At 41.5% G+C, this 24,625-nt stretch overlaps 1 protein-coding gene across 1 annotated transcript; it reads left to right on the top strand.

Moving 5' to 3' along the window:
* The first annotated feature begins 921 nt into the window (after positions 1–921).
* LOC144821700 (uncharacterized) lies at positions 922–23,169 on the top strand. The gene is made up of 10 exons (XM_078678921.1): positions 922–1,055; positions 2,115–2,173; positions 3,864–3,929; positions 4,666–4,740; positions 5,344–5,397; positions 7,913–7,978; positions 15,368–15,418; positions 16,039–16,062; positions 18,941–18,998; positions 22,966–23,169. The coding sequence occupies exons 1-9, from the start codon at positions 1,007–1,009 to the stop codon at positions 18,992–18,994; spliced, it is 498 nt and encodes a 165-aa protein (XP_078535047.1). The 5' UTR covers positions 922–1,006; the 3' UTR covers positions 18,995–18,998; positions 22,966–23,169.
* The last annotated feature ends 1,456 nt before the right edge of the window (positions 23,170–24,625 follow it).

Raw genomic sequence — 24,625 nt, 5'->3', positions numbered from 1 at the left:
TCCTGAAGAGGGGCCCTGACCTCTACATAAGAGAAATTGTGTATAATGTGTATAATGTGCATAAATCCGTTTTTACCCAGAGACCTTATGATGAAAAACCTGTTACTACAGAACATGAGTGCATATATCCTGTTACCTATAGAAGCGGTAACAGTTTGTTCGCTGGATATGCTCTGTGCATAAATTCACTTAATCAAAGAAAACGTGCATAAATATTGTTACCCAGGGAACTTATATTCAAAAATATTTGTGCACAATTCCATTGTTAACGAGAGGACCTTTTTGCTAGAGATCCCTCAGAGATGATATGTGTATGATCCTGTTATTCAAAGAAACTATGTGTATTTATTCTTTAACCAAACAATTTGTGGGGCGTAATGCTACCCAGAAATAATTTGTGCTCAAATCCTCAATTTTCCAGAGAACGTAAGTGTATGAGTACTGTACCCCGAGAAGCTGCATACTTGAATCCGATGCTACCCAGAAAATCTATGTGCATAAATCACCTGTTATTGAAAGAATCAAGTGAGTACAGCAGGCGAAATTAAAGAGTCTCATTCAACAGTTAATGTACAATGACTTCATTCATCTCGAACAATATTAAATGCCCTAGAGCAGATGATGAGCCAGGTACACGGATGTCCCGTCCAGAATTCAGATCCGTTTGTCATGGCATTATTCCATGTTTAAAGTTAACCCTCTTTGTACACATGTGTATTTCAGAGGGAACATCAAACAAAGAGTTTTTGTCAACCACTCCTTCAATTTGTGCCAAAGGGAAAAGTTTGTATAAAAAAATTGGAGGAAGTGTAAAGTCACCCTTAAAATACTGTTTCACAGTCTTTGTGCTAAGAACGACTTGCACAAGAACATTCCAGGTGTCTTGTGACATTGTAGGAGGAGTCGAGAGGCTTCTTCTAGTATAAATAAAGGGGACCGGCAGACAGCGTTCCACACTTGAACTCACCCTGCCACTGAAGTCTTGAAGGAGAAGCCTCGATTTGCCATGAAGATTGCAACTATTTTTGTGCTGGTGGCCCTCAGCACCACCTTTGGTGAGTATACACAGGAGGGCCCTAAGGAGCCAAACAATTATATAGTCAAATGTATAATAATGCGTATATAATAGCTAAGGCGAGTGTATCTTTATCAGGACATTGACAAGCTAAATATGGAGTTGCCAGCTCACCAAATATTCAAGACAGGAGTTGTTCCATGAAAAACATATATGTATGCAAGTAATGGCATTTGTATTCTGCTACTCTAACAGCCCCTGTGGACATCTATCGCATTTCCATAAAACACCGGTTTCCAAAGTTTTTTTTTTTTTTATTGTTGATTGATCTACTGTCACACCAAAGATCAAGAGAATGAAGCTTGTTAAATAAAAGTGAAAAGTGATATAATTTGTCAATGTCTGAACATTCTTTTGGAACTCACTGTTGGCTGCTCCTGGCCAGTAGTAGTGGTGCAGGGAGGAAGCGGGGTAGAAAGAGAAAGAAAGAGCACTTACCTGCTGGCTGGCCGGCAGCTGCCTCTCCTCCATCCTCTCCTTTCTCTGCTCCTGTGTGGACCAAAAGCACACAGGCTCCCAGACTCCCCATAGCCAATCACAACGCTGCTGTCAGCAGTGTTGTTGTTTGGTCTGAGCACCGTGGTTCAGCGCTCAGACAGGCAGCGGGAGCCTGGGCATATTCTCCTCCCAGGCTGTGTATTATAGCCCGGTGGAGAACATGCAAAGTGCGCATGAATGTTTGGCCAGCCCAAGATGGCCTGCCAAACCATCATGAGCACTTAGAAAGTGCCCCAACCACTCCTCTCCCTGCTCTGTGAGCAACCCAGCTCCACCCCGCCTCGCCGAACTGCTTCAGCACAGAAAAGTAAAATGATAGTAACAGCATTTTATTGTCTTTTTTTTTGCTGTGCTGAAACCAATGGGTCGACGCTCCTCTGACTTAGTGGAGGAGCCTTCCCTGCTGGAATGCTCTGAGATATAATGTTATTAGACCATTCCTTCCCAATGTTTTCATCGGAGCACATTTTACTTGTAGTAAAATTCCTAGATTGAGAATACCAAATTAAAAAAATTATTCTTTACTATTCATTTTTTTCAGCTTCTGCCACCGTTGGTTCCAAAATGCATCCTTTTCCTAAGTGTGATTTAGAGCTTCTGGTAAGTTTGTCATGGAGGGGTGATGCTAGTTTAAGTTCGGGGCTCAGACTGCTGAATGATTTCTTATCCCACAGCATCAAACATTTCTTAAGGCAACCCCTCTTTTGCCGTATGTCTCATTTGGAAGTGAACTGTTTCCTAGGTGCAAAATATAACTCCTTATCCAAATTGTGGCTCTAGAAATTAGGCATTACATGCAGATCATATATTTATTGCACCACAAATAATATGATTTGCCTTTGTACTTCTTCTCTAAATACATTTTTTACTTGGTCAGATCTGTAAGGGGAAATCAGTGGGGAGGTATAAATATCACATATATCAGAATTCCAATCCCTACTCAAACTCAGACTCGGAAGTATGATCGCAGCTATAAACTACAACGGAACATTACATTGTCATTTGATTCTGTCATTTGTGACCATGTGCATTGTATGAGAAAGTATCTTGCAGTTTGGGGTTTTCTATACATTTTATTTCACCTACCAAACTGCAGCAGAATATTTGACCAGAAATCTAGATCAATTATCTTTTGTGTTTTGTGAAATGTTTTCTCAGTTATTTTATATGAAATGTGTAAGAAAGTGGGATATTAATTAGGGTGGATGTGAGCCTGGATCACTGTCACAATATCTGAAAAAATAATATTGTGTAACAAACATATTGTGTCAAAAATATTGTTTAAAAAAATATCGTCTTTCTGTACTTATAGAAGTAAGTACAAAGATTTCGAAAAAATATATTGTTCCACACTAAGATCATTAAGAAACATAAAAATATATAGTTATTTAATATGTATATAATTTCAACCTTTAGCTTAGTGTCATGCTGTAACATTTCAGACAACCTGTTTAATCCCAAGTGAGAGACGCCAGAATGTACCATTGAGGTCTCCTAATGGGGAGTGATTCTGTTACGGTCTGTGGAGGCTGGAATCAAAATTGTAGCGATAGAATGTACCATAGAGACACACCCAAGGAACAAGTGGATAACAGCTGTGTACAGAGTTCACTCCAGATTGAGAATGCATAACTACTTATGAGCACATTGTTAATGGTTTGAAGTTTAGACTCTACATCACGAAGCATAGAGAGTAAGCTGGGAAGAATCCATGTCATTCCATGATATATATTAGTTACAGCAGTAGAAGATAAAAAAAAAGAGTTGTGAGTCACTAATTCAATATCCCAATATTTTATGTATAAACACATTAGTAAAATGAACAATTGGCCTGCATGCTCTAGAGAAATTACAAAATGGCCCCGCCTATGCGATCTCATTTTACAACATTGAGGGTTGTGCATGAGCCGTCAACTTTTTCAGGGTGGAAATCCCCTGTTCATAACCTTTAATAATTGAAGCATATGACGTGTACTGGTGTACCGTGTGGTGTATGCCATGGATGTCCCTGAAGTACAGAAACATTCATCCATGCTCCTTATCTAACTATGTACATTTGTATCTTTGGAGTAGGACCTTTGCGAGATTCGTCCATAGGTAGAAACATTAAAACCATGGATGGCTACTTGGAGGAGAGACTGGAGAAGAATATGTTTAGTCCATATAAGATCAGAATAATTTTCTGTGGACTGCAGATGAGTTTGAGTGAACTAGAAATGAGAAATGTGGCATCATGTTTCTTACACAAGAAATTCCTAACATATATTGTTGACATTCTTTTCCCACACAGAAAAAAAACCTGGCGGAAGTTCTGAAGAGTGTGAAAGATCTTCTCTGCTCATATCAACATTGTCAGGTACAGTCCGACGTCACATTGATGCTCTTATAATTGAGTGGGTTGTTGTTCAGAACATGCAATGCTGTCAGTCTTTCCCCTTCTGGTATTCCTCTGTTTCCATCTTCCCAATCTACTCAGTGATACCAGGTTTCTATCCCCAACCCACCAAGGAACTTCTATTTCATAAATCAGTATACATTTGGGGAAATGCCTCTCTGCATTTCTGACTGACTCATGTTAGTCTGGTGTCTGTGTTTTATTTTGAGGAGCTCAACTTCCACCTCAGTGTTAATAGGGTATCACTGGTAAGTGCATTTTGAACATGGTATCAGGATCCAAAGAGGCCTTATCTCTGTGCTGTGGCCCATCTAATATCTAAGCACCCAAGCCTCACTCTAGCCCTTCCAATGCATGTATGTGCTTCCTGGACTCCAGGGATCTCCAAAGGATTTGAGTAATATATCTCTGCTGTCTCCCCCATCCGCATTACCGGCATCTTTTCTATTTCAAAGTCAATTACTGCTTGAGATTCTGATTTAATTGATAAGCATATCACCCTACCCCACAACCTAATACCCTATCCACATAAGCATTATTCTCCCTGCATTGATTACAGTGGCCAAAATGCGCCCTCCTCTAGGACTCTTAAAATCCAAAGAATGACTTTCAAAGCCAACTAGCTATTGTCAGTTCAACTCACCTACAAAGAGGCCAATGTAGATTTTATCCATGATTCTTTCATATTTCGTTCCAGAAGGTGAAGGGAACAGATAATGAATGTAGTTTGGAGGAATGGAAAGCAATGGTGGAGAAAGTAAATAAGGCGCTGGTAAGTATTAGTGGCCTCTCATGTCTTCTATCTCACTCTTCTATCAATCTGACATTACTGAGAATGCGGAAATGCCAAAAGCTTCTTTCATGTTACTGTAACCATACACTCTCTTTGGTCCTGGATTCTACTACTATTTGAATGTATGCATGTACACATTTGGGTTTTCCAGCCCCTATATTAAGATCAGGTCAAATGGGCCCATTCGTTAATATATTTTCTGATCACATCTAGATGCCAGACTACCCTGAACACAGACTGGCACAACCAGTGGTTGGCAAGCATCACATTTCTAGTTTGGGGTACCATCAAGCACACTGGCATCAAAGGTTGGTGCCGGCGTGCTCTTCAGCTGAGAATGGGATTAAATCTGGACACAATAAAGAATGGGGCCTGTCCATGGCCTGAGACTATCCACTGATGTATCACACATTATATACACTATGAAGTGTAGCATCTTCTCTTATTCAGCTTAAATATTTATGAATATGTAAAAAAAGTGACCAGAACAATAAAACCATCTTAGCCTTTCTCATTTCTGAATATTTGAGGTTACTTGTGTATGAAATTTTTATATTGTAACTTCTTTCCTTCACCATTCAGACAACACTTGGCTGCAACATTGATGAGCTTCTGCTGAAAGGACATGAAACAGTGGTAAGTCTAAGGGTCTAATGGTGAGCGTTGTTCATTGTGGATTAGCAATGGCCCCCTTCAGACTCGAGAGTTGCAGATGTGGTGCAGTTTCTCATACCCTGCGGGATATGTACAAGGAAGTGGTGGAGAGAGGCGTTAGCCTTCATGGCTTAACGCCTCTCTCCGCCACTTCTGAAATGCAAGGCTGCACCATATTTAAAAGAATGTGGTGCAGTCTTGCGTTTCCCCCTGCGATGGCGCTAAGTGCAGCAACTTAGTGCCGATACAGGCAACCTTGCACCAGAGGGTAAGGGTGTCTGAGTAGAGCGGAGGATTGTTTATGTGTAGGAAGGTGTCCCTTCCAGCACATAAACAATCCTAAAAGGCCATTATGTCACTGTCATGTGTGCTACTTCATGCAGCACACATGCAAATCACAAAATGGCATTTTTTTAAAGGATTGTTTATGTACAGGAAGGCACACCTTTCTGTTCATAAACAATCCGTGATATTTTGCTTTTTCCACGTGTGCTACACAAGGCAGCACACATGGAAAAAGCAAAAACGAGGAGAAATAATGCACTAAGACCAGGTTTTACCTGGTCTTAATTTTGACGCTGCCTCCTATGTACGCCACCCTTGCACATAGGGGGCAGCGTCAAAATGAATGGGTGAAAGGGGGCCTTATTTACAAGGCAGCATTAAGTCACGTTAAGTGTCTTAACGCTGCCTTGTAACTAAGGCTTTCGTAACCACAACTTCGATATAAGTGACATTGTAGTGGCGATAGGGGCTTGTACATATGCCCCCCAGAGTCTAAAGGCACACTCACATCTTCTTAAAAGCATTCACTGCCTTACACTAGCTGCTCCTCATTCAAGTATAGGGGACCTTTAACTGAGGCGGTTCATTAGGTACATTAAGGAGGGAAGAGTTATGCCAGAGAACGCGAGTTGACATCATTTCTGGGGTGACTCTTCAGTTTCAGAATGTAGTCAGCAAAACGTGGTGGAACACTAGGGGATCAGGTCCACAGATGCACTGCTCTACAATATCGTTCACTAGCTTTCTGTCTTTATGTCTGCTATTATCAGTCACTGGCTGACTGTTTCCCTACGAGTGCCTCAGAATACAAACAAGGAGTCCTAAAGCTCATAGTCTTAAATCAACCAGTATATTATGATCTGCCTGAGGCATACCCTCTGAATGCAACCATTAGGGTGAAGTCTGACAGAAACTCCTTCTCCTGCGTATAAACTACGCCAGCTTCTGGGTGAAACACTGGCTACCAGCACAGCCCTGTCTCTCTCGACTGGTGAGGTGTGGCGGAGCGGATTTACACTACGCGCCTTTAAAACCAAGCACTCTTCTTCAAAATAGAGCAGCATGTAAAGGGGACTCCTGGGACAGCAGGACATTATCATCCCTGTGGGGCCAAAACACTGGCGCATCCATATTGCACCGATGTAGTGGTGGGTCAATGTTGTAGGTTGCCCTTTTTATTATTCCTGTGTTTGGTTCCGTTATCATGAAACGACAATTTAGATTCTCGTCCATGGTGGGAAATCTTGCACCGACAGAGTGGTGATTACCCTTAAAGTAAGGGGAGAAACAACTCAAATTACTAAATTATCAGCTGGAGATGAGGTTTCTTCCGTTTTAAAAGCATTCACAGTGCAACATGAAGCTGATAGCAGCCAAACGTGCTCTCTGGACATAGCTTTTCAACACACGTGAACACCGTGTACTCTCAGGTCACACCATACGTCACCCCAGATGACTCTGCCTGCCTCTTAGAACCAGAGGTCAAGTTACACTACATCATACTACACTGCACAATTAAATGCACGAGGGGTCTGCATACCACAGCAGTGCCTACACTCCCATTGTGCCATTGGAACCCACCCCATTGTTTATCATACTGTCCTCACACCTTGACAGCACTCAGTAGTGACACAGATGGAGGGAACTTCTCCAAATGATTAAATGTAGCCTCGCGAGACTGCTGTTCATCGGGAGTGATAGCACACACAGTTGTTTAACTTATTCAAAACGTTTTGACAGGTTTTTCCATCTTCCACCCAAATAATGCCTCCCTAAATTAATGATAGCAGGTCATAGCTTGTACATGAGCCATGCTGCAGTGGCCACCAGACCCACCTTATATATATTTATATATATATGAATTGTTCTAGGTTGTGCAACCAGCAAACATTCCTAAAAAGGTGTGCCCTGTGCAACAAACATGAAGAAGTCAAACTGTTTGGGATGCGTTTTTGATGCTCAATAAACAGCAAATATTTAAGCAGTAGCCTGTTTGTGCTATTAATGTTGGGCAGAAAAGCAAATACAATGTGTTGGACTAAGCAGTGAGGGGACAATATGCTTAATACCAAGTTCTTGGTAATCTGAAGTTGTGCTAGACAGTAAAAAGAGCAAAATATAATTTATAAGCTAAATAGTGCTATATCGTTTTGAATTAGTACTTTCTAAGAGAACATTGTCTTTTCTAATTATGTCATTAATTGTGTTTCAGGAAGAAATAACTGCAAAAGTTGGAGATGTGCTTAAGAAACTAGAGGGTCCCCTCAGAGATATCCTGGTAAGATGAGACGGTTAGAATCAATGTCTGCTTTGGATTGTATTTCCTCCGTATCAGTAAATGAGACTAGGTACTGCATTCCATTATCAACCAATCACAACAAGGCAAGTGTCTAGCAAGCCTAGTACCGGGAAGTCTGCATGTGGCTTAATGGACGATCTGAAGAGGCAACAACCTACAATTCCAGCATAACATTTTTTTTATTGGATCGTTATCAGTGCCTCACTCCCTGTCCTGCTTTGCATAGTCAGTATTGGTATTAAAATATGACGTATTGCAGTTTTTTGTGTGTAAAACTGAAGGCCCTACAATAGGTTAGGATCCCTCTAACAGTTTGCTGTCAAATACCCAGTCCCTTTACTGTAGCCCTGCCACTGCTAAAGAAGGACAAAGGTGTATGCCAGGCGAAGGCTCAGCAGCCAGGGACACCATAAGGGGGTCAAAAGGAGTCCTTGTGGTTGAATTTAATATGAGACAAAATCATGTGTCCCTTTCCGTTGGGTGATGCCCCCTTTCCTTCCAAGCAAGGCAATAAAATATATATATCAGCCTATAGCAGCATTTGTTGTATTACTCTAAACATTCTCCTAGTGATCACGAATGGGTCGATTTATAATTTGGCAGGTCGAGAATACGTCACAATGGTTCCTGTCAATGGTTTGTTGAGTTTGAAAGTGGGTTTTCAGCTTTTTTTTTAATACCAAAAAATGCCCCTTACCGCCAATGTTATCCTGGTGGTTGGGCTATCAGACGAGAGTAACCATGGCAGGGACAGAGGAGTCTCCACTGTGGTTACGCCAAAGGTCCGCCTACATTTATATCGAGCGGGCGGGCCATTATGCTGCCGCTAAGGATACTCTGTCATTGTTGCGATGGAGTCTCCTTACCACCAGCATGTAAATCAGCCCCCTAGCCAATGATGTAAATTCTGAATTTTTAAGGTCAACCACCTAGAGCATGCCATTAAAACATCTGATGTCAAGTGCCCATATATTAATTATTTAAGACGTAAAATGACAGTTTAAAGACTAGTATCACCAGCACAGGTCCTCGCATAGAGCTGTTCCTGTGAGTAGAAGTGTTTTATTCCAGGCCTTGGTGTGACCCTCTCTCCCACTTCCAGCAGTAACACATTCCTACTCACAGATAAATAGTAGCTTTGTGAGTCAGGCTAAGGAAGCAATATTCAGAGATAATAACTATGGATTCCTGGTATAATCAGCTGAGTGCACATTTGTAGACCACACATTATGCAGCACCGATGTGCACCCAGACTGCGGAACACGATGACAAACGGGACACATATGTTGCAGGAGGGCAGAGTGGACAGCTCAAGGGCTGCATAGCCCTTCCTGCATATGTATGTCTCAGGTACGGATGTATGACATGACAACGCATGCTTTTACCACGCATGCCTTTACATCGCAGTTTTTACAACGCATGCTGTTACAACGCATAGTGCTTTGAGGTGCTGGATAGTGAATAGTTTAATTTACTATTCCAACTCCAGTCCCCGTGGATAGTAGGGAAGGTGTTGGATAGTAAATTAAATCTATTCCCTATCCTAGAGCGCCCCCCAGCGCTATGCGTTGTAATGACATGCGTTGTAATAGTTGCGTCGTAAAGGCACTGCGTGGTAAAAGTTGCATTGAAAAGGATGTTCTCCCTCAGGTACGCACCTGCTGCAGGACGTTCTTGGGAGAAGAAAGTGTTTTCTAGGCCCACCAATTGCAAAAATCCAATTTAAATGTATTTATTATTTATTTAACAAATGGTTTGGTATAAAATAGGTTACGCCAACACTCACGCAGTGCAAGTGTGTTAGCTTGCATCACACCGTCAAGGTAGAAAGGACTCATCTGCGAATCCTGTGTGCTTCCGGCCTTCCTCTGTGACTGCTGCTGTGACACCCAGAAGTAGGCCCTCCCTCTTTGTGAGTGTTGGATACCTTCCCACTCATTCCTGTGCGGGACAGTGGTACACCCTTTCCCATGTGGATGAGCTTTGGGTGTACACATGTACTTTCCTGTAAAAGACAAAAAAACGTGAGATGAGGGCTATGTTTATGGCATTCTTGTTAAAGTATTTGAAACTAACGCGGAATTAAAATATTGTTTTATCTGTGCACATATATGTTTAATACTGTGACTCATCTGGGTGTATTATATGGTATGGCTGTGCGGCCTTACTATAGAATATAGTACTCAAAAAAACTGTCATGGGTCCAGTCACACTCATTTGTACAACCTTAATCTCAACCCTGGGTAAGTATGGCCTCGAACATCAAGCCTTCCACAAAGGAACTAGGGTAAAGCATCTAACAGTTCCAAACAATGAAATTAAAAGGCCACATGACATGAAACAAATCTGACACCAATTTATAAAAATGGGGAATTGTTAAATGCATTTTTAGAGAGCAAAATGAGGAAATCAATCACAGGGTTCTGGAGATACAGATTTTTTAAGGAAACGTAAATCTTATTTTTACCACAAAGAAGCATTGGTAACTGTAAAACTTTTGAAAAGTTTGTAAGAGTTGAGTTTGACTATTCTGACGCGTCTTGGATGACAAAATCCGACAAGGATAAGGTCTAGGAGGTCAGTAACCAATGTACAGTTACCTGGACACATAAGCTTTTCCAGTCCAGTTCCAAACTTTACAGCATGACCGCCATAGACTTCAACAGAGTGGCCCTGAGATTGCGAAATCATGAGATGGAAGATGCTCAACGATGCTCCGGGTGCTATGCGGTCTATGAGGGAGCCTTTGTGGTTACTCCTCAGTCCACATGCCAGATGAGGTGACTTTAGCCACAGAAGTTAGGGTTCCTCAAAGTTCTATTTGCGACCACAGAAGGGCAACTGTGGCTGGGCTACTGTTTTCTGTCCATCTCGGTGCCAGCAGTATCCTTTGGCAGAGGCTGGTGTCCCTCTTGGGTGATCAACCTGGACTTAGATGATACTCCTGGGTCCAGTTGACTCAGGTGCAACTTTTGACAATTGTTGATTGGTCTCTTGGGTTCCCCACCAGCGGTCTCTGGGGATTCTCCTGAAGTGGGTATTGACTTGCAGAGTTGGGCTACTTCAGCTTTTCATGTCCCTGGTGTTGGTTCCAGGAAGTCATCTGACTGACCATTGGAGTCACTTCTTTGGGCTGGAGCTGGGGAGAAACATTTTCCTGAGCAAGGAACCAGAGGCACAGTTCTCTCTTTACTAGCCCAAGACGTGGCAAGTGCGGTCCAGCACATGGCGCAACATCTCTTTGCCAAGTCCAAAGGTCTGCATGGCAGTACTTCAGTCTTTTCTCCAGTTCTGATGCAATCTCTAGTTCAGGAAGCCAGGGTGCCATATTTATTCCCAGAAAGTTCCCTGGGGGGATAATGCGGTCACTAGCCAAAGGACTACCAGGTCCCCTCTTTCTTGGTGACAACGTTAGGGCTATGTATAACATCTAGCATTCCCAGATGGCACTATTTTACCCAATCTCAAGATGTCTGAACCCTTCCTCGGATGTGAGGAGCTTGGTAGCCCACCCTAGAGGTGTGCCTACCTGTGAGCTACACGCACATGGCAAAACCAGTTTGGGCACTGGACTTCCCTTTCTGTCCCCATCACCACCCTGTCTACCTGAACAAAGGGCAGCCCCCCAGGAGTGTGAATCACCATTTGCACACCAAAGGCGGCTTCGCCTTTAACGCTTTCCTTTTGGGCTAACGTCTTGAATGACTTCTGTGAAGGTGAGGTGGCACCTCGCCCTGCAGCAGGCTGCTATTGTTCCGAAGCCTAGGAGTTGTTCACACCACTGCCCAGGTGGGCAGAAAGCTGTCTGGTGGTCAGTGACCATGTGACTGATCAAACTGGGGCACAGAGTGGCGACTTTTTAAAGTTGCATTTCTTTAATAGTGACACTAACTTTGACCAGAGCATCAAGTTGGATTTAATGCCAAAATTAATTTGGCACCTTACAGTACTCATCTCAGTTGTCCTGAGAATTCAGCTGATAACCCTGTGTTAGCCAATGGGGCTCTAACTTTTCGTCAGCAAAACAACAATTTTGAAGTGATGCTGCTAGGACATATATGTAAAAATACCTATCCTAATAATATTCAGCTCCCAGCCTTAAGGCTCGGTAGGCCTTCCTTAGGGGAGACTTCCATTTATTGTTAAGGAAAGTCGGGGTTTTGCCATTGGTTTGAATGGCATAGTCGAACTAGGAGTTTTCCCACTGCCCTTCCAGTCTGCAATGGCCGACCGGGAGCCATTTTGTGCATTGTCACACACAGGGTGGCTCAACCAGTGCTGCAGCCATTAATGGACACTCTGTCTTACATAAACTTGGTATCATACGGGGCAGAAATTGGGACAAAAAGTGGAGATCAAGCCTCCAGAAAGTCTGTTTCGTTACCTTACACATAGCACAATATGCATTGGCAAAGCCAATAGGTCTCACCTATTCGAGCTATTGCCTTTAGCAATGATTTTTAGCCATCCTATACAACAGCAGGGCTGTATAGAAAGAAATGTGCGATGACACGCCAGAGCGAATGCACTTTTTTACTAAATAAAAACAATGGGAGAGTAGGTTGATGGGTTAGGGGAACACAGAGGGAAGGAGGGCGGGAGAGAAGGACAATGGTAGAGGAGAGGACTCACAAGAGACAATGGGGAAGAGCACAAGCAATGGAGAATGGGTGGAAAGGGCTGGGGCAGTAAGCTGCCAACAAAGCAGGGGAGAGAGAGCATGGGGAAACACAGACAACAGTGGGTGGGAGGAGGTGGGGAAACATGGACAACAGAGGTTGGGTGGAAGGGGCTGGGTAAGAAAATCGCCAACATACGGTAGGCAAGACTGGAAAACTAGTGGGACATAAACAAATACTTTCCAGCCCCACTTCCTCCTCCCCGCCGCTGTGAAAAGTGGTCAAAGGGAAACAAAAAACACATGAACGGGCAGAACACAGATGCCTCAGCCGAACGAGTAACATGCCAAGCATCTGGAGCTCACTGCCCAGGCATGAAGGGCCCATCCCTCCCTGACCTCAGACTTTTTATTTCTGAACAGATCTCAGTATACTGGCAAATGAAGAGTAGATGCTTGCAACAGACTTGTGTTTTCCACTCTCTCATACAACTCTGCACAGCTAGAGCTACAATGAGTAGAACTTGTTGCTTGATGGCATCTACCGGGTTCAAAATGTGTGATCTTATGCAGTGCCTCGACCCTCAATCACGTCTGATGTTATAAGTTCTCAGCATGTAGTAAAGTTGGTTTTGGATAAAGCACTATGGGCTACACAGATCTGATTTCAGTGCTTCGAATGGATTAAGATGGACCCTGAATCAGAAGTGTATCTGTTTCAGGAGCTATCAGTAATGCAGGAGGTGCAGTGGCATATACCCAGGTCAGTGGTTGTGGGTCGCCATCTGGACCTCAGTTATGACTGTCTTTCACTACTTACATGCTGCGGGCCTTAAGCAATCTTGCTAGGCCTTGTCTGCTCCTGGAGCTGCCGGTCTCAAGTGGATTTTATGGGTAAGGGTTAGAGTTCCGGAAGCAATCAGAACACTGCATAATTACACAAGGCACATCCAATCACCACTGTCCCAAAGAGTTTCTTTAAGTGACATGGACTCGCTGTGCTTGGGTCCCAGGATCATGCCAAGTATTAGAGCTTCATCTGGCCTGAGGCATGACAAAGGCCCAGCTAGAAGATGCACATATTTGTCCACAACACAATAACCAAGCATCGACAAAGATGGGAGGGCGGATGCAAAGACATGGAGGGGAGGGGGGTAGAAGGACGAATGTCCATTTACCATGGTACGCAATGAGTGGGCTCTAAGCTAAGCATGAGCGCAAAATGCGTTACGCTAGCGGATTTTGCTAATTTTCGGTAAATTCGCGATCCACGAATTTACCGTGAATTCGCAAATCCGCGAGCGGCGGATTCCGGGGGCAAAAGTTCAAGCCTTGCTGGCCTGTTGTAACTATTTTACGATGGCGCCGGCAAGCTGCCAGCGCCATCCTAAAATAGTTACTAAGTAAGCTTCAACAGGAAGCTCTAATAGATAAAATAAAGCAGGTGCTCGAGCACCTGCTTTATTTTATCTATTAGAGCTTCCTGTTGAAGCTAATTTAGTAACTATTTTAGGATGGCGCTGGCAGCTTGCCGACGCCATCGTAAAATAGTTGCAACATGCCAGACAGGTGTGCCTTCTTCCCAAATATACCATCGAAAATCAGCTGTGATGCTGGACAGAGGCCTTTGCATCCGTGACTTTCACGAGCGCAATCCTCGTGCTGTGCCAGGAGCTTCTGTATCTTCATCTGCTGCTCTGATCGGTCTCTAACCTTTCATACACACAAGAGGCATGTGCACTCGCATGGAAGCCCCGTCTGTTTGGCCCCGCCCACACACTCGCGGTGTGCACCGTCTTCCCGCCATTTACCCACTATGATAGCTCACTCACGGGACCCCTGCGCCCTTCGGCGCGATTGCATAGTAACACACACCTGGTCGCTGTAAACAACTCTCTGGCACTTTAGGCAGCTGTAGTGTAGTAAAAGCACTATACATTTACCCAACGAGGTAGCACTTACTGATTATCCAGTAGAAAGTACTCCAGTTGAGTAGAGGTATGGCACAAAACGGTGGCATCTTCTTGAATAAATATGAAGGGCAGGGTTCATTCTGGCACGATGGTCCTGGCACAAAAATGAAACCTCAACCGGAAGCACTTACAGATATCAATTAAGCATGTGCCCTAGTTGAAGCTTAAATTCAGTGACTCATTCATCGGCCCAAAAAACAATCGTGAGCGTTGTCAAGGCTGGGCAGATGTGCCTTCTTCCCAAATATACCATCGAAAATCAGCTGTGATGCTGGACAGAGGCCTTTGCATCCTTGACTTTCACGAGCGCAATCCTCGTGCTGTTCCTGTGGCCAGGAGCTTCTGTATCTTCATCTGCTGCTCTGATCGGTCTCTGACCTTTTATACACACAAGAGGCATGTGCACTCGCATGGAAGCCCCGCCCCAAATCCGCGGATCCGCAAATCCGCAAAATCCGCGGATTTTGTGGATCCACGATCCGTGAATACGCAAATCCGCGAATCGTGGATCCGCAAAATCCGCCCATGCTTACTCTAAGCCCTCTGCAAACTAACAAAATGTCGTTCAAGCAGCAGTGCATGCACTGTCCCAGACAAGACCTAAAAAGAAAGCAATAATTTCTTCTGTATGAGTATACCTGCAAATAAAAATACGTTATGAAAAGAAGTATTTTAAATTATAACATTGTGTGACAATTTTTTGTCACTAGTACTTTTGTCAATGCAGTTCATTTTGAAAATAGGATATTTTACTATATTACTTCTCAATTGTCTTAGGTGGGACTTGGTCTTGAAGAAACATTATTCGAATTTACATGTGAGGCCCTGGTAAGTGATTCATTGTTATGTATCTCAAAGTGGCTTTCTATGTCTTCAGAGCCTCATTCAGTCTTCAAATCCCAAGAGCAGAATCCCTTGACTTCTCCTCTTTGAAGATCCAATTCTATGTGGTTTCTGTGGTGTGGTTTTTTAGATCTCAGATACAGGCAACTTTAGCTTTTACCAGGTCTATTGCTTCCAATATAAATATAGTAGGTTTTGGGTTTGCGCTTTGCTCATGATGGGTGGCTTTGTTGTCTATCTCAGTTGTCTCTTCTTGATTCAATGGCTTTCCTCTGTATTCTTTCCTGCTAAGTAACATTTCAGTTTCTCAGTGTCCTGATTTGGTTGACGTGCAGTCTTCCACTGCTGACAATGCTTGCAGAACTAGTTTTTCTTTCATTTAAATGCTCCAATGGAGGGCCTATGTTTTCTTGCTGTCTCCCAATTTTCTACGTCCTCTTTCGATTTGCCCACGTCCAACCTTGTTCTCCTTACTGCTTATACTTATGAATTAATTTATCTTTGTGTAATTGACTCCAGCGCTTGAAATTGTATTTTTGGTTCTAAATTATGTTTTTTATCTTCAAAAGATTTACACTAGTCACATCTATGTTCTCGTCCCCTAGGGTCCCCTTCTGGTAAAACTTGCGGTAAGTTCAAAACAGCTCTTCTTGTTAATATCCCCTCAACCCAAGGGGATCTGTTTATTTTTGTAATTTCTTCATATTCGGAAGGTAGCAGATGAATTTCTCTTCACTGTAAGAACTTTGTTATGTGTGTTTTGCGTAGTGAAGAGATTTTAGTCCCGTCTTATAAGAAGCTCACGATAGTTTGATAAATCTGCTATCTTTTTAGTGTGGCATTCAGTAACACTACCAACACATTTCAAGTTCAGTGTTATGAATGCATTTGTGAATCTGGTTGAGTCTTTAAACATGGACTTTTGAGAACTCCACATTCTGAACATAATAACTTTATGACAAGTGTATCACCAGAGAGTGAGCACACTGTAGGAGTTAGACTTTATTATTCCTAAACGTTAAAAAATCGATGAGGTTTATGTCATCAGCACCTATCTCTGCACTTAAACTCACTAGAAGCAGCAAGAGGGGGCACTATTAAAGCAAATTGTCCATGGCCGAGGTTGAGATTTGGGCATGTGAATGTTTTGTAACCTGTCCAAGTCTTGCCTTGGTTTGCAATAACTACAGCACATACCCCTAAGCACACACAACCTTGTATGTGCAGTTGCTTCAACCCCTCTTCTGTCAGATGATGCTGGCTGTTGCCCTTACACTTGAGGGGCCATCTTGAGGGTGTTTGTTGCGTCAGACTGCACCCCCCATCAGAGATACCAAGTACTTCGCCAGTCTTCGAAGCACTGGGCACGAGTGCTCCTCTGGCCACTCTTTGTCTGGTGGGCATGGCCATGTGATAAGGAAACTGCTCGCACTGGAGGTTGCGATGGTTGGTCCCAGGAAGTACCCATGCTCCCTCTGAAAGTCATCCTTTGAGAGCACATACAATATCCTTAACCTCGGTTGCCCTGAATTCAGTAAAACAGAGCGGTACACTGGATCCTTGCATAACATGAAGTTGGAGTCGTCCACATGGTAAGCACTGAGGGCCTCATTTACAGGTTTTTGACGCGGGGCATTGCAGTAATTCACTTTACTGTGCTGCCCTGCATCAAAAGGAAAGGGTAGAAATAGCCATATTAATGATATACGGTGCCTTCCTGTCCTTTCCCACTGCACTGGTGCCGCTTTGGCTACCTTGTGCCAAGGCAGGCACTTTTGTAACATGGTGCATTGTAGGAATGATTGTTTATGTGCTGGAAAAATCAATGGAGTCGTTGTCCTCCTTCTATGTGTGCTGTAGGATGCAGCACGCATGGAAAGAGGGTAAAACTGGGAGGAAGGAAAACATTTCTCCTCGTTACGCCTGCTCTGGGGAGGCGTAAGGTTGTGGTGCTGCCTCAGGCTTATGTGATTTCGAAAATCTAGGGCAGCGTCAAAATCCACGGTTGCTACATGGGAACGCCCACCGCAACGCACAGGGAAATCCTCCTTGACACAGAGTATTGCAACGCAGAGCTTTGCCCTGCCTTGCCTTACTCCATATCTATAGGGCCATCAAAGCCACACAGGGTGGCTTTGCATCGTCTCATAGATATGACTGAGAGACCTGCGTCACCGGAGCGTCATAAAAAGCGACGCTTCAGTGGCACAGGCCTCTAGTGAATCAGCACCTGAGTGTGTATTGCACAGGAGGCACACATTTTATAATATTGATGCTGCAATTCAGCGTCTGATATTGGTTGAAAGTGACAAATGCCTTTCTCAAGAAGTCTACTGCACCAAGTAACCTTATGGCAGAGGTTAGTAACTCAAAAATGTTACAGTGACTTGCAGTGATTCATAGAATCAAACTTCCATTAGGTGTCACACTGCACCTCCACAATCGGTCGCAGGAAATTGCAATTCTGTGTGTTGACTTGGGACTATGTTGTATGTCCAATTCTTGTGCTTCACACTTCCCTGGCTGCACTGGGAATGGGTGCTTGAAGAAAAAGGTTCAATGATTTACACAAATAAACAGGGCTCAAGAAAGTAGAAGCAATAGTCCTAGTCTCATTTTCAATGTTGTCACATGAAAATTCCGTGAAAATAGAACCACTCTGGGAAAGTACACATAACTTTAAAATTCAACCAGGGCTAAATTATAAATCTATTCCACTAATATTAAAGTGTAATAATGGGATGTGAAAAGAAGATATGACATAGGTGAACGTGATAGAAAACTGCTTGCAAGAGGGAGAGTTCAAACATTTGCTACTGAGTCACCAATTTAGTAAATTAAATTGGCAATTCCAGGCTTTTTTTGTTTACCTCTTGATTCTACATTCATTCTTGTAATTACAGCATGGAGCTGTTCCTGTACAACAAACGGTGTAAACTGCTCACACCAAGATTACCTGCCTTGGAAGGACTTTCTGTTTACATGAAGACACATGTTATGTCATACTATAGACAGTCTGTCCCTCATGTCCGTAGTGTGCAGAGTTTGGGCTCCTATTCTCTAGATGGAATGTGTATGTTCTCAGGGAGATGAGCTCGATGGAAGCGATAGATGCTACATCCTGACTGAAAGCGTTGAGGCATCATTCATTGGTGAGTGCCCCTCAAGTTTCACGGGGGTCTTCACTGGACTCTTGAAAGTGGCAAAACCACACTCAGACGAGATGATGCGAAATCGGGACTTTTGGGGGGAGCGCCTCCTCTTTCTCCTCTCTTCTCAGTGTTTACTGCATGCAACGTCCACATGCATTCGGAGTTGCTGACTACTAACATGACAGTCATAAACGGCTTTAATATTATGTTGTTCTACATAGGAATTGCAATGTGTTTGTGATGCATGGTGCAAAGATTATAATAGCAAACTCTGAAATTCTCAAACTTTTTGTATCACAATTTATTTTATGATACATTTTCATTTGAAAAGATCCTTCTTTCTTCCCTTTTCAAGGACCTGCTAGAAAAACTGAATCTTCCTTCACTCCCAAAACTAGGACTTGTGTAATAAGGTAAACAGATATTTCGTATTTCAAACTCAGTTTTACAGTAAACTCAGCAGTGACATCAAGTGGTTGTTCTGACTCACAGACGCCCAGGCCACCTTGGTATTGATGATTGATTCTCATCTTGAAAACGCTTCTGCTTGTAAATCATGTTAGAATGTTGATAGACAAGTACATTAATAACATGTGTGAACGGGTATGGAAATGTCCACAGTCTTTCCATGTGACATTGCATTACCTGCTTCAGCTTTACCCTGACTGTGTGACAGTATATTAAATTCGACAGGCCCTGTCATTCTCCATGGGTGTATATTTGTGGATATTCTCTCACTTAAACTAGGTGACATGAACCATTTAGCACATGGATCAAGTATCCTTAGACCATGTGTATTAGGCTGCCAATGGGATCTAGAAAGCTCTTTGAGGCATCTGAAATTGCCTTTAATTATAATGTGCACAGTGTAAATGTCTCCAAGAACTGGAAGCTCAGAATAAGGACCCTTCAAGCCTCGGGTCTCTATGAAGTAATGTGCAGCCAGTGCACAAGAGGCGTGTGCACTGAAGCAATCCCCTTGACATTGCTGCCTTTTATAGCGGCTCACAACAATATGAAAATTCTGCTGTTACAAAAGCGCAGTGCTCTGCATGGCTCATGGGAGTACTGGGGTGATCCATTGCTCTATCAAACTGTGTTGTCTGCTCTCAACTCTACCTTCAATCGACCCACGAGGCTGGGTGTCATTGCATATTGCATACAGAACTCCTGTGGAGCCCTCAGACACTTTAAAAAGGGGGGCAGCAAAGTTTGCGGTGCAGAGGCAAGCGCATCGCTTCTAATGTTCGGACCCACTTGGACAGACCATCATTGGCGGAGGGTGGAGTTGTGGGGGAGTGTATTATTGATCTGCACCACTTTGGATCTGGGATAGGGTTTGTATCTTGCCCCTCTCAATTTGTCCACTTAGATAGAGCCACAAAATGTGGAACAATTCATGGGAGGTAATTTCCAAACTCATTTGGGTGGCAGTTTGAGTAAACTACATAGAGGAAACCTAAAATGTAATTAGTAAGTAGTTTTGCAAGATAAGTGATGGTAGTGAGAGATCTTACAATTTCTTGGTTGTAATGCTAAATCTAGAACAAAATTAATCAGTGGTATTTTCTGCACCAAACTTAACCTCGGATAAGGAAATACTGTGGGTTTTTTCTCCTCTTGATTTATCACTCTCTCCAAAAACGGGAGATTATTCCATTAATATTCATGAGATAGGTCTATTCGCGACCCACCAGCAATCCCTAAAAGAAACTCAGTGAGTTTCATACATTAGGAATACTGGTTTCATAATTGCAGTTCAGAGAGAATAGCGATTAGGAAATTGGCATTCCTAATGTTTGTACATTTGGCCCACTGTCTGTACAAGGTGGCACTGTCTGGTTAATTTAGAGATGACCACAACAACAGGTAATTAAGAATTCAATATACATTAAAAAATAATATTACCTGCTGCACAAGCCATTCTTATAGTTCTAGAAGCCTGACGTTGTCTGAATTTTCACACTTGTAGGAGTGTGATGGTTAGTAGTTGTGTTGTTACTATTATTGGCAGCTTGGTTGGCACACTTATCTTTTTACAAATAAGCAATTATCTGGCGCCTGGTTCTGAATGCACAATGTGCATTTATATTTAGACCATAAATGAGTTCCACCAATCACCATGTCTGCTATTCAAAGATGTGCCTGATACTTCAAAATCTGAGAGTAATCTGGGGATTCAATCCTTTACTGCTTTTTAAACATGTGGACCAATGTCCCCTGGTGATATTAATCATTTGAGATGTTTCCTTATCTTTCCTAAATTAAGCATCACATGGCCTATAATATCAGACATTTAAGGATAGTCACAGCTAATTACAAAAACAATCAGAAGCTAAAAATATTTCCTTTTGATTTAAAAAAAAACCACATCTTTTAAAATCTCCTACTATTTTTATTTAGGTTGAGGTCATTCAACCTTTTAGAATAACTAAACAATATTGTGTTTTTCGATGCAATACTTTCATGTGTGCTGTTTGATAATTAAGTTGCAAGTGTTTCAGTGAACAGAACTAAATCTTGCAGGTACCACACGGAATATATTGAGTAAGGAATTTTGATTATGATAAAATAAGCTCAAATAATTCTTTGGAATTAAAGTTTGCCCAATAGTGAAATTTCATAGACAGTAAATGGTTGGATGGGTGTGGAAGAATCAAAATGTACAAAAATGAGAAACAAAACTGTCAGCTGCTGAAAGTAAACAGAGAAGTGTATGAAGGTAGATAATGTTGGAATAAATCGAACAGGTATTAGTAAGTACTTAGTCCTAACAGATAATTTAAGAGAAGGGTGTAAGAAGCACCTCACTGATAGATTTGAAAAAATAAACAGCATAAGGTGGAATGCCAGGCATGTCAATTAAAGAGAAGGGGCATCGGGACGAGAGGGTGAGAAAGAGGAAGTAATTCAAAAGTAGGGTAACTGCTGAGGCAAACCCAGGATTTAAAAAAAAATATTTTAAAAAATTGTAGATTAGAGCTAGATGTTGCACAGCAATTGGAATGTCAAACTAAATGGCTAGAGATATCAAATGAATTACAACTTGCACAATCGCCCAGAAAAAGTAGTTATGGTAAGGAAGAATCCAAAGGCCACTCTAGCGAGAGACAATATTAAGGATTGTTTGGAGTGCGAAAGTGGACATCAAATCCCATGGTTAGCAGGAGTGGAGTCTACCCTTTGAAAGACTGACCTGAATCATATTTATACAGATACTGAAAGTATTGCAATTGGAGACAAAATATTTGTGCAACAATCCCGTTTTTACTTTGAGCGAACCCTGAGACTGAATGAGAATGGGGGGAAGTCAACTGTGGCAGTTTATTTGAGTACGGTTGCAGTTACCACTCCTACTAAATGTCTCTATTTAGTGAGGCGGCAGTGGGAACGAAGTTTGCTGTTTTGATTTAGGGTTGGCATGTTAAAATATCAATTATGTTTCCCCCTGGGCTACTAATCATATCTTGATATGTGCCTTTGCCCTTGTGACGGGAGCTCTAATCAGACTATGCAGCATTTTGCACTTTTTAGTGAATTTATTTGCAATAAACAAAGCACTTTCTACTTCCGCTCATTAAAAAGCACAATATTCGGAACTTTGGGGAGGCTTTTAGTTTTTAATTCAAATGACGGATCTGGAGACATGTGTACATGTAGGATCATTCCTTAGAACACTGTTTGGGCATGACACACAATGCCCCCTGATTAAAATGGACCTGCTGAAATTATAATGATTATAGATTATTTTTAACCCAACTTTTGTCATGGCTATTTGACTATCTGAATAAAGATGTTGCTGATCTGATCTGAAGTAGCTATAGTTTCATCCATTTTAGTGTTATCACTTTGGACATATTTTTATTCCATGTCTAATGTGCTTTGCCATACTGGGAATTATCTCTGAAGTAAGTCCTTAATGCACATCACCTGTGTATCAGTGTTATTTGCAACATTATTTCTTACACCAGGTTGATAAATTTAATGGAATTATTATTTGAGAGATTTTTAATTTTGGAATATATTATATGATTTATGACCTATGGTTTATGATTTATGGATCACAACATTTCTCATCATACTCAACAGTGCTTGCGCAAATTCATAGTTAATTCACATTACATTCTTCAAAAAAATACAAAAACCTATTACCAAATGATGAATGAGTCATGTAGTAGGGTGCATCATTCCAGTTTGAGCTGTGATCACTGCTGACATAAGAAAGCAAAATGTACATTGGACCTTTACACAGAATAACAAAGTACAATGAATAAACTCTAAGCTAGATCTTTGTTTCGATTATCTTCAGCCTATGTTCTTCAGAGCTTTCTTCCCAGAGACACCTTTCTAATTATTGTCATTTCCATTTCTTTTTTAGAGGATCAGTGGGCCCGATGTATGTTCCTGCAGAATGATTCTACAGAAATGGAACTTTCGGAATAATCTCTTTGCCTCTCTTGCCATTTTTTGAAAAGCAATATAGTGCCTAAGATTGCACTAACTCAGAAATTGTGATCTCAATGCTCTGCTTTTTCTGTTTTCATTTTCTGAATGATTTCAATAAATTAACCAAAGATTGCCTAATCTGGAATCAATTGTGGTTTCTTTTTCTTAACATCGATACTGTACAATTTGGTTATATAAAATAGTGTACAAGAAGTGAGAATCTTAAATGAACTGTTGATAACTTGAATGAATAAAATGTCCTTGTATGATTCCGAAAAATAAATCTTACAATATACAGATATATTTCATGACATGTGCACACATTGTGAGAAAAAAGAAAACTGAAAGCAATAATACCATAAAATAAAGACATAATATAAGAACATTGAAAAATCAGTTTTCAAAAAATGCCTGATCAAGAATATTAAGTTACTACAGGAATAACATTTCAAAGTGCTTAAGCTTAAACAATGTATTAATAGATAGGGTTATGTATAAATCTTTAAAAAAGCCAAATTTATTTAACCCGTTAGGTCTAATATACCCTTGGTGCAAATACATGACTTAACCGAAATGGATCAACACACTAAAAAGAGGCAATAAGAATGAGGTAGAAACTTCACATAAACAGGTTTATAGGTACAAATCATAGCCATATGACCAAGTAAACTACAAAGAATATATTGCTTATAAACTAGTAGAATAGAAGTATAACATTGTCCTCCTATAAAGTAGGAGGTCAAGGTTCACAGGTAGCTGCTTTTAACTAGCTTTTTCCACATTTTAATGATCATGAACATATTTATGTACCGGTATGTAATTGGAATACTTGCACATTCTATACATTTAATCAATTCTTGTCTACAGGTTTTCATGTTGAGGGAGTTAAATATTTGTTTTAATAGCTGATACTCTCCTCTTTTGAAGCAGGACACATGCATAGAATATGCTTTGATAATCCTTGATGATATGTACAATGGCAATAAGATATTATTCATATAGTTCAAGGTATTTGCTCTATAATTAAATGAGGGTCTTTTTGTCTTGCTAAAGCTTAAAAGATAGTTTCTCCCAGGAGGTGAGAGAAACCATTTAATAGACACAATATTTATATTTATCTTTTGTTGATTTTCCAATATTTAAAGATCATTCTTTTGTCCATATTAAGGACTTTTGAAATTTACCAATCAGTACATTGGACCCTTATCTTTAGATGTGTTAGGTCAAGGAGAATTGGAGAATTTGCAACAACTTTCGGTTGTCTTCCACAACGTATTGCATTCTATCTTGTATTTCACTCCATCAAACACAAAACTGTTGGACAATGAACAAACACATGCAAAAATAAACATCTTCATTTTTATCGCACCCTCAACATGTGATTGTTTTAATTTTGCCATTAATACTTTTGTTGGAGACCCCTGCATTAAAGAACAAAATGTGCTAGGAATGGTAATTGTAATCCTGGTCCCAATTAATGACTCCTCTTTAAGATTATCACTTCTAAAACTCAGATAGTGATGTTCCTAGGTCTTTTTCAAATTCAAAGAAGAGTGTCATATTGCAATTAGGATTGCAAAAGAATAAAACTCTG

The sequence above is a fragment of the Lissotriton helveticus genome, chromosome 1_1 (genome assembly GCF_964261635.1).
Source record: "Lissotriton helveticus chromosome 1_1, aLisHel1.1, whole genome shotgun sequence".
In the NCBI taxonomy this organism is placed as follows: Eukaryota; Metazoa; Chordata; class Amphibia; order Caudata; family Salamandridae; genus Lissotriton; species Lissotriton helveticus.
Note: the sequence above shows the minus strand (reverse complement) of the source record. Positions and strands in the feature narration are given on the sequence as shown.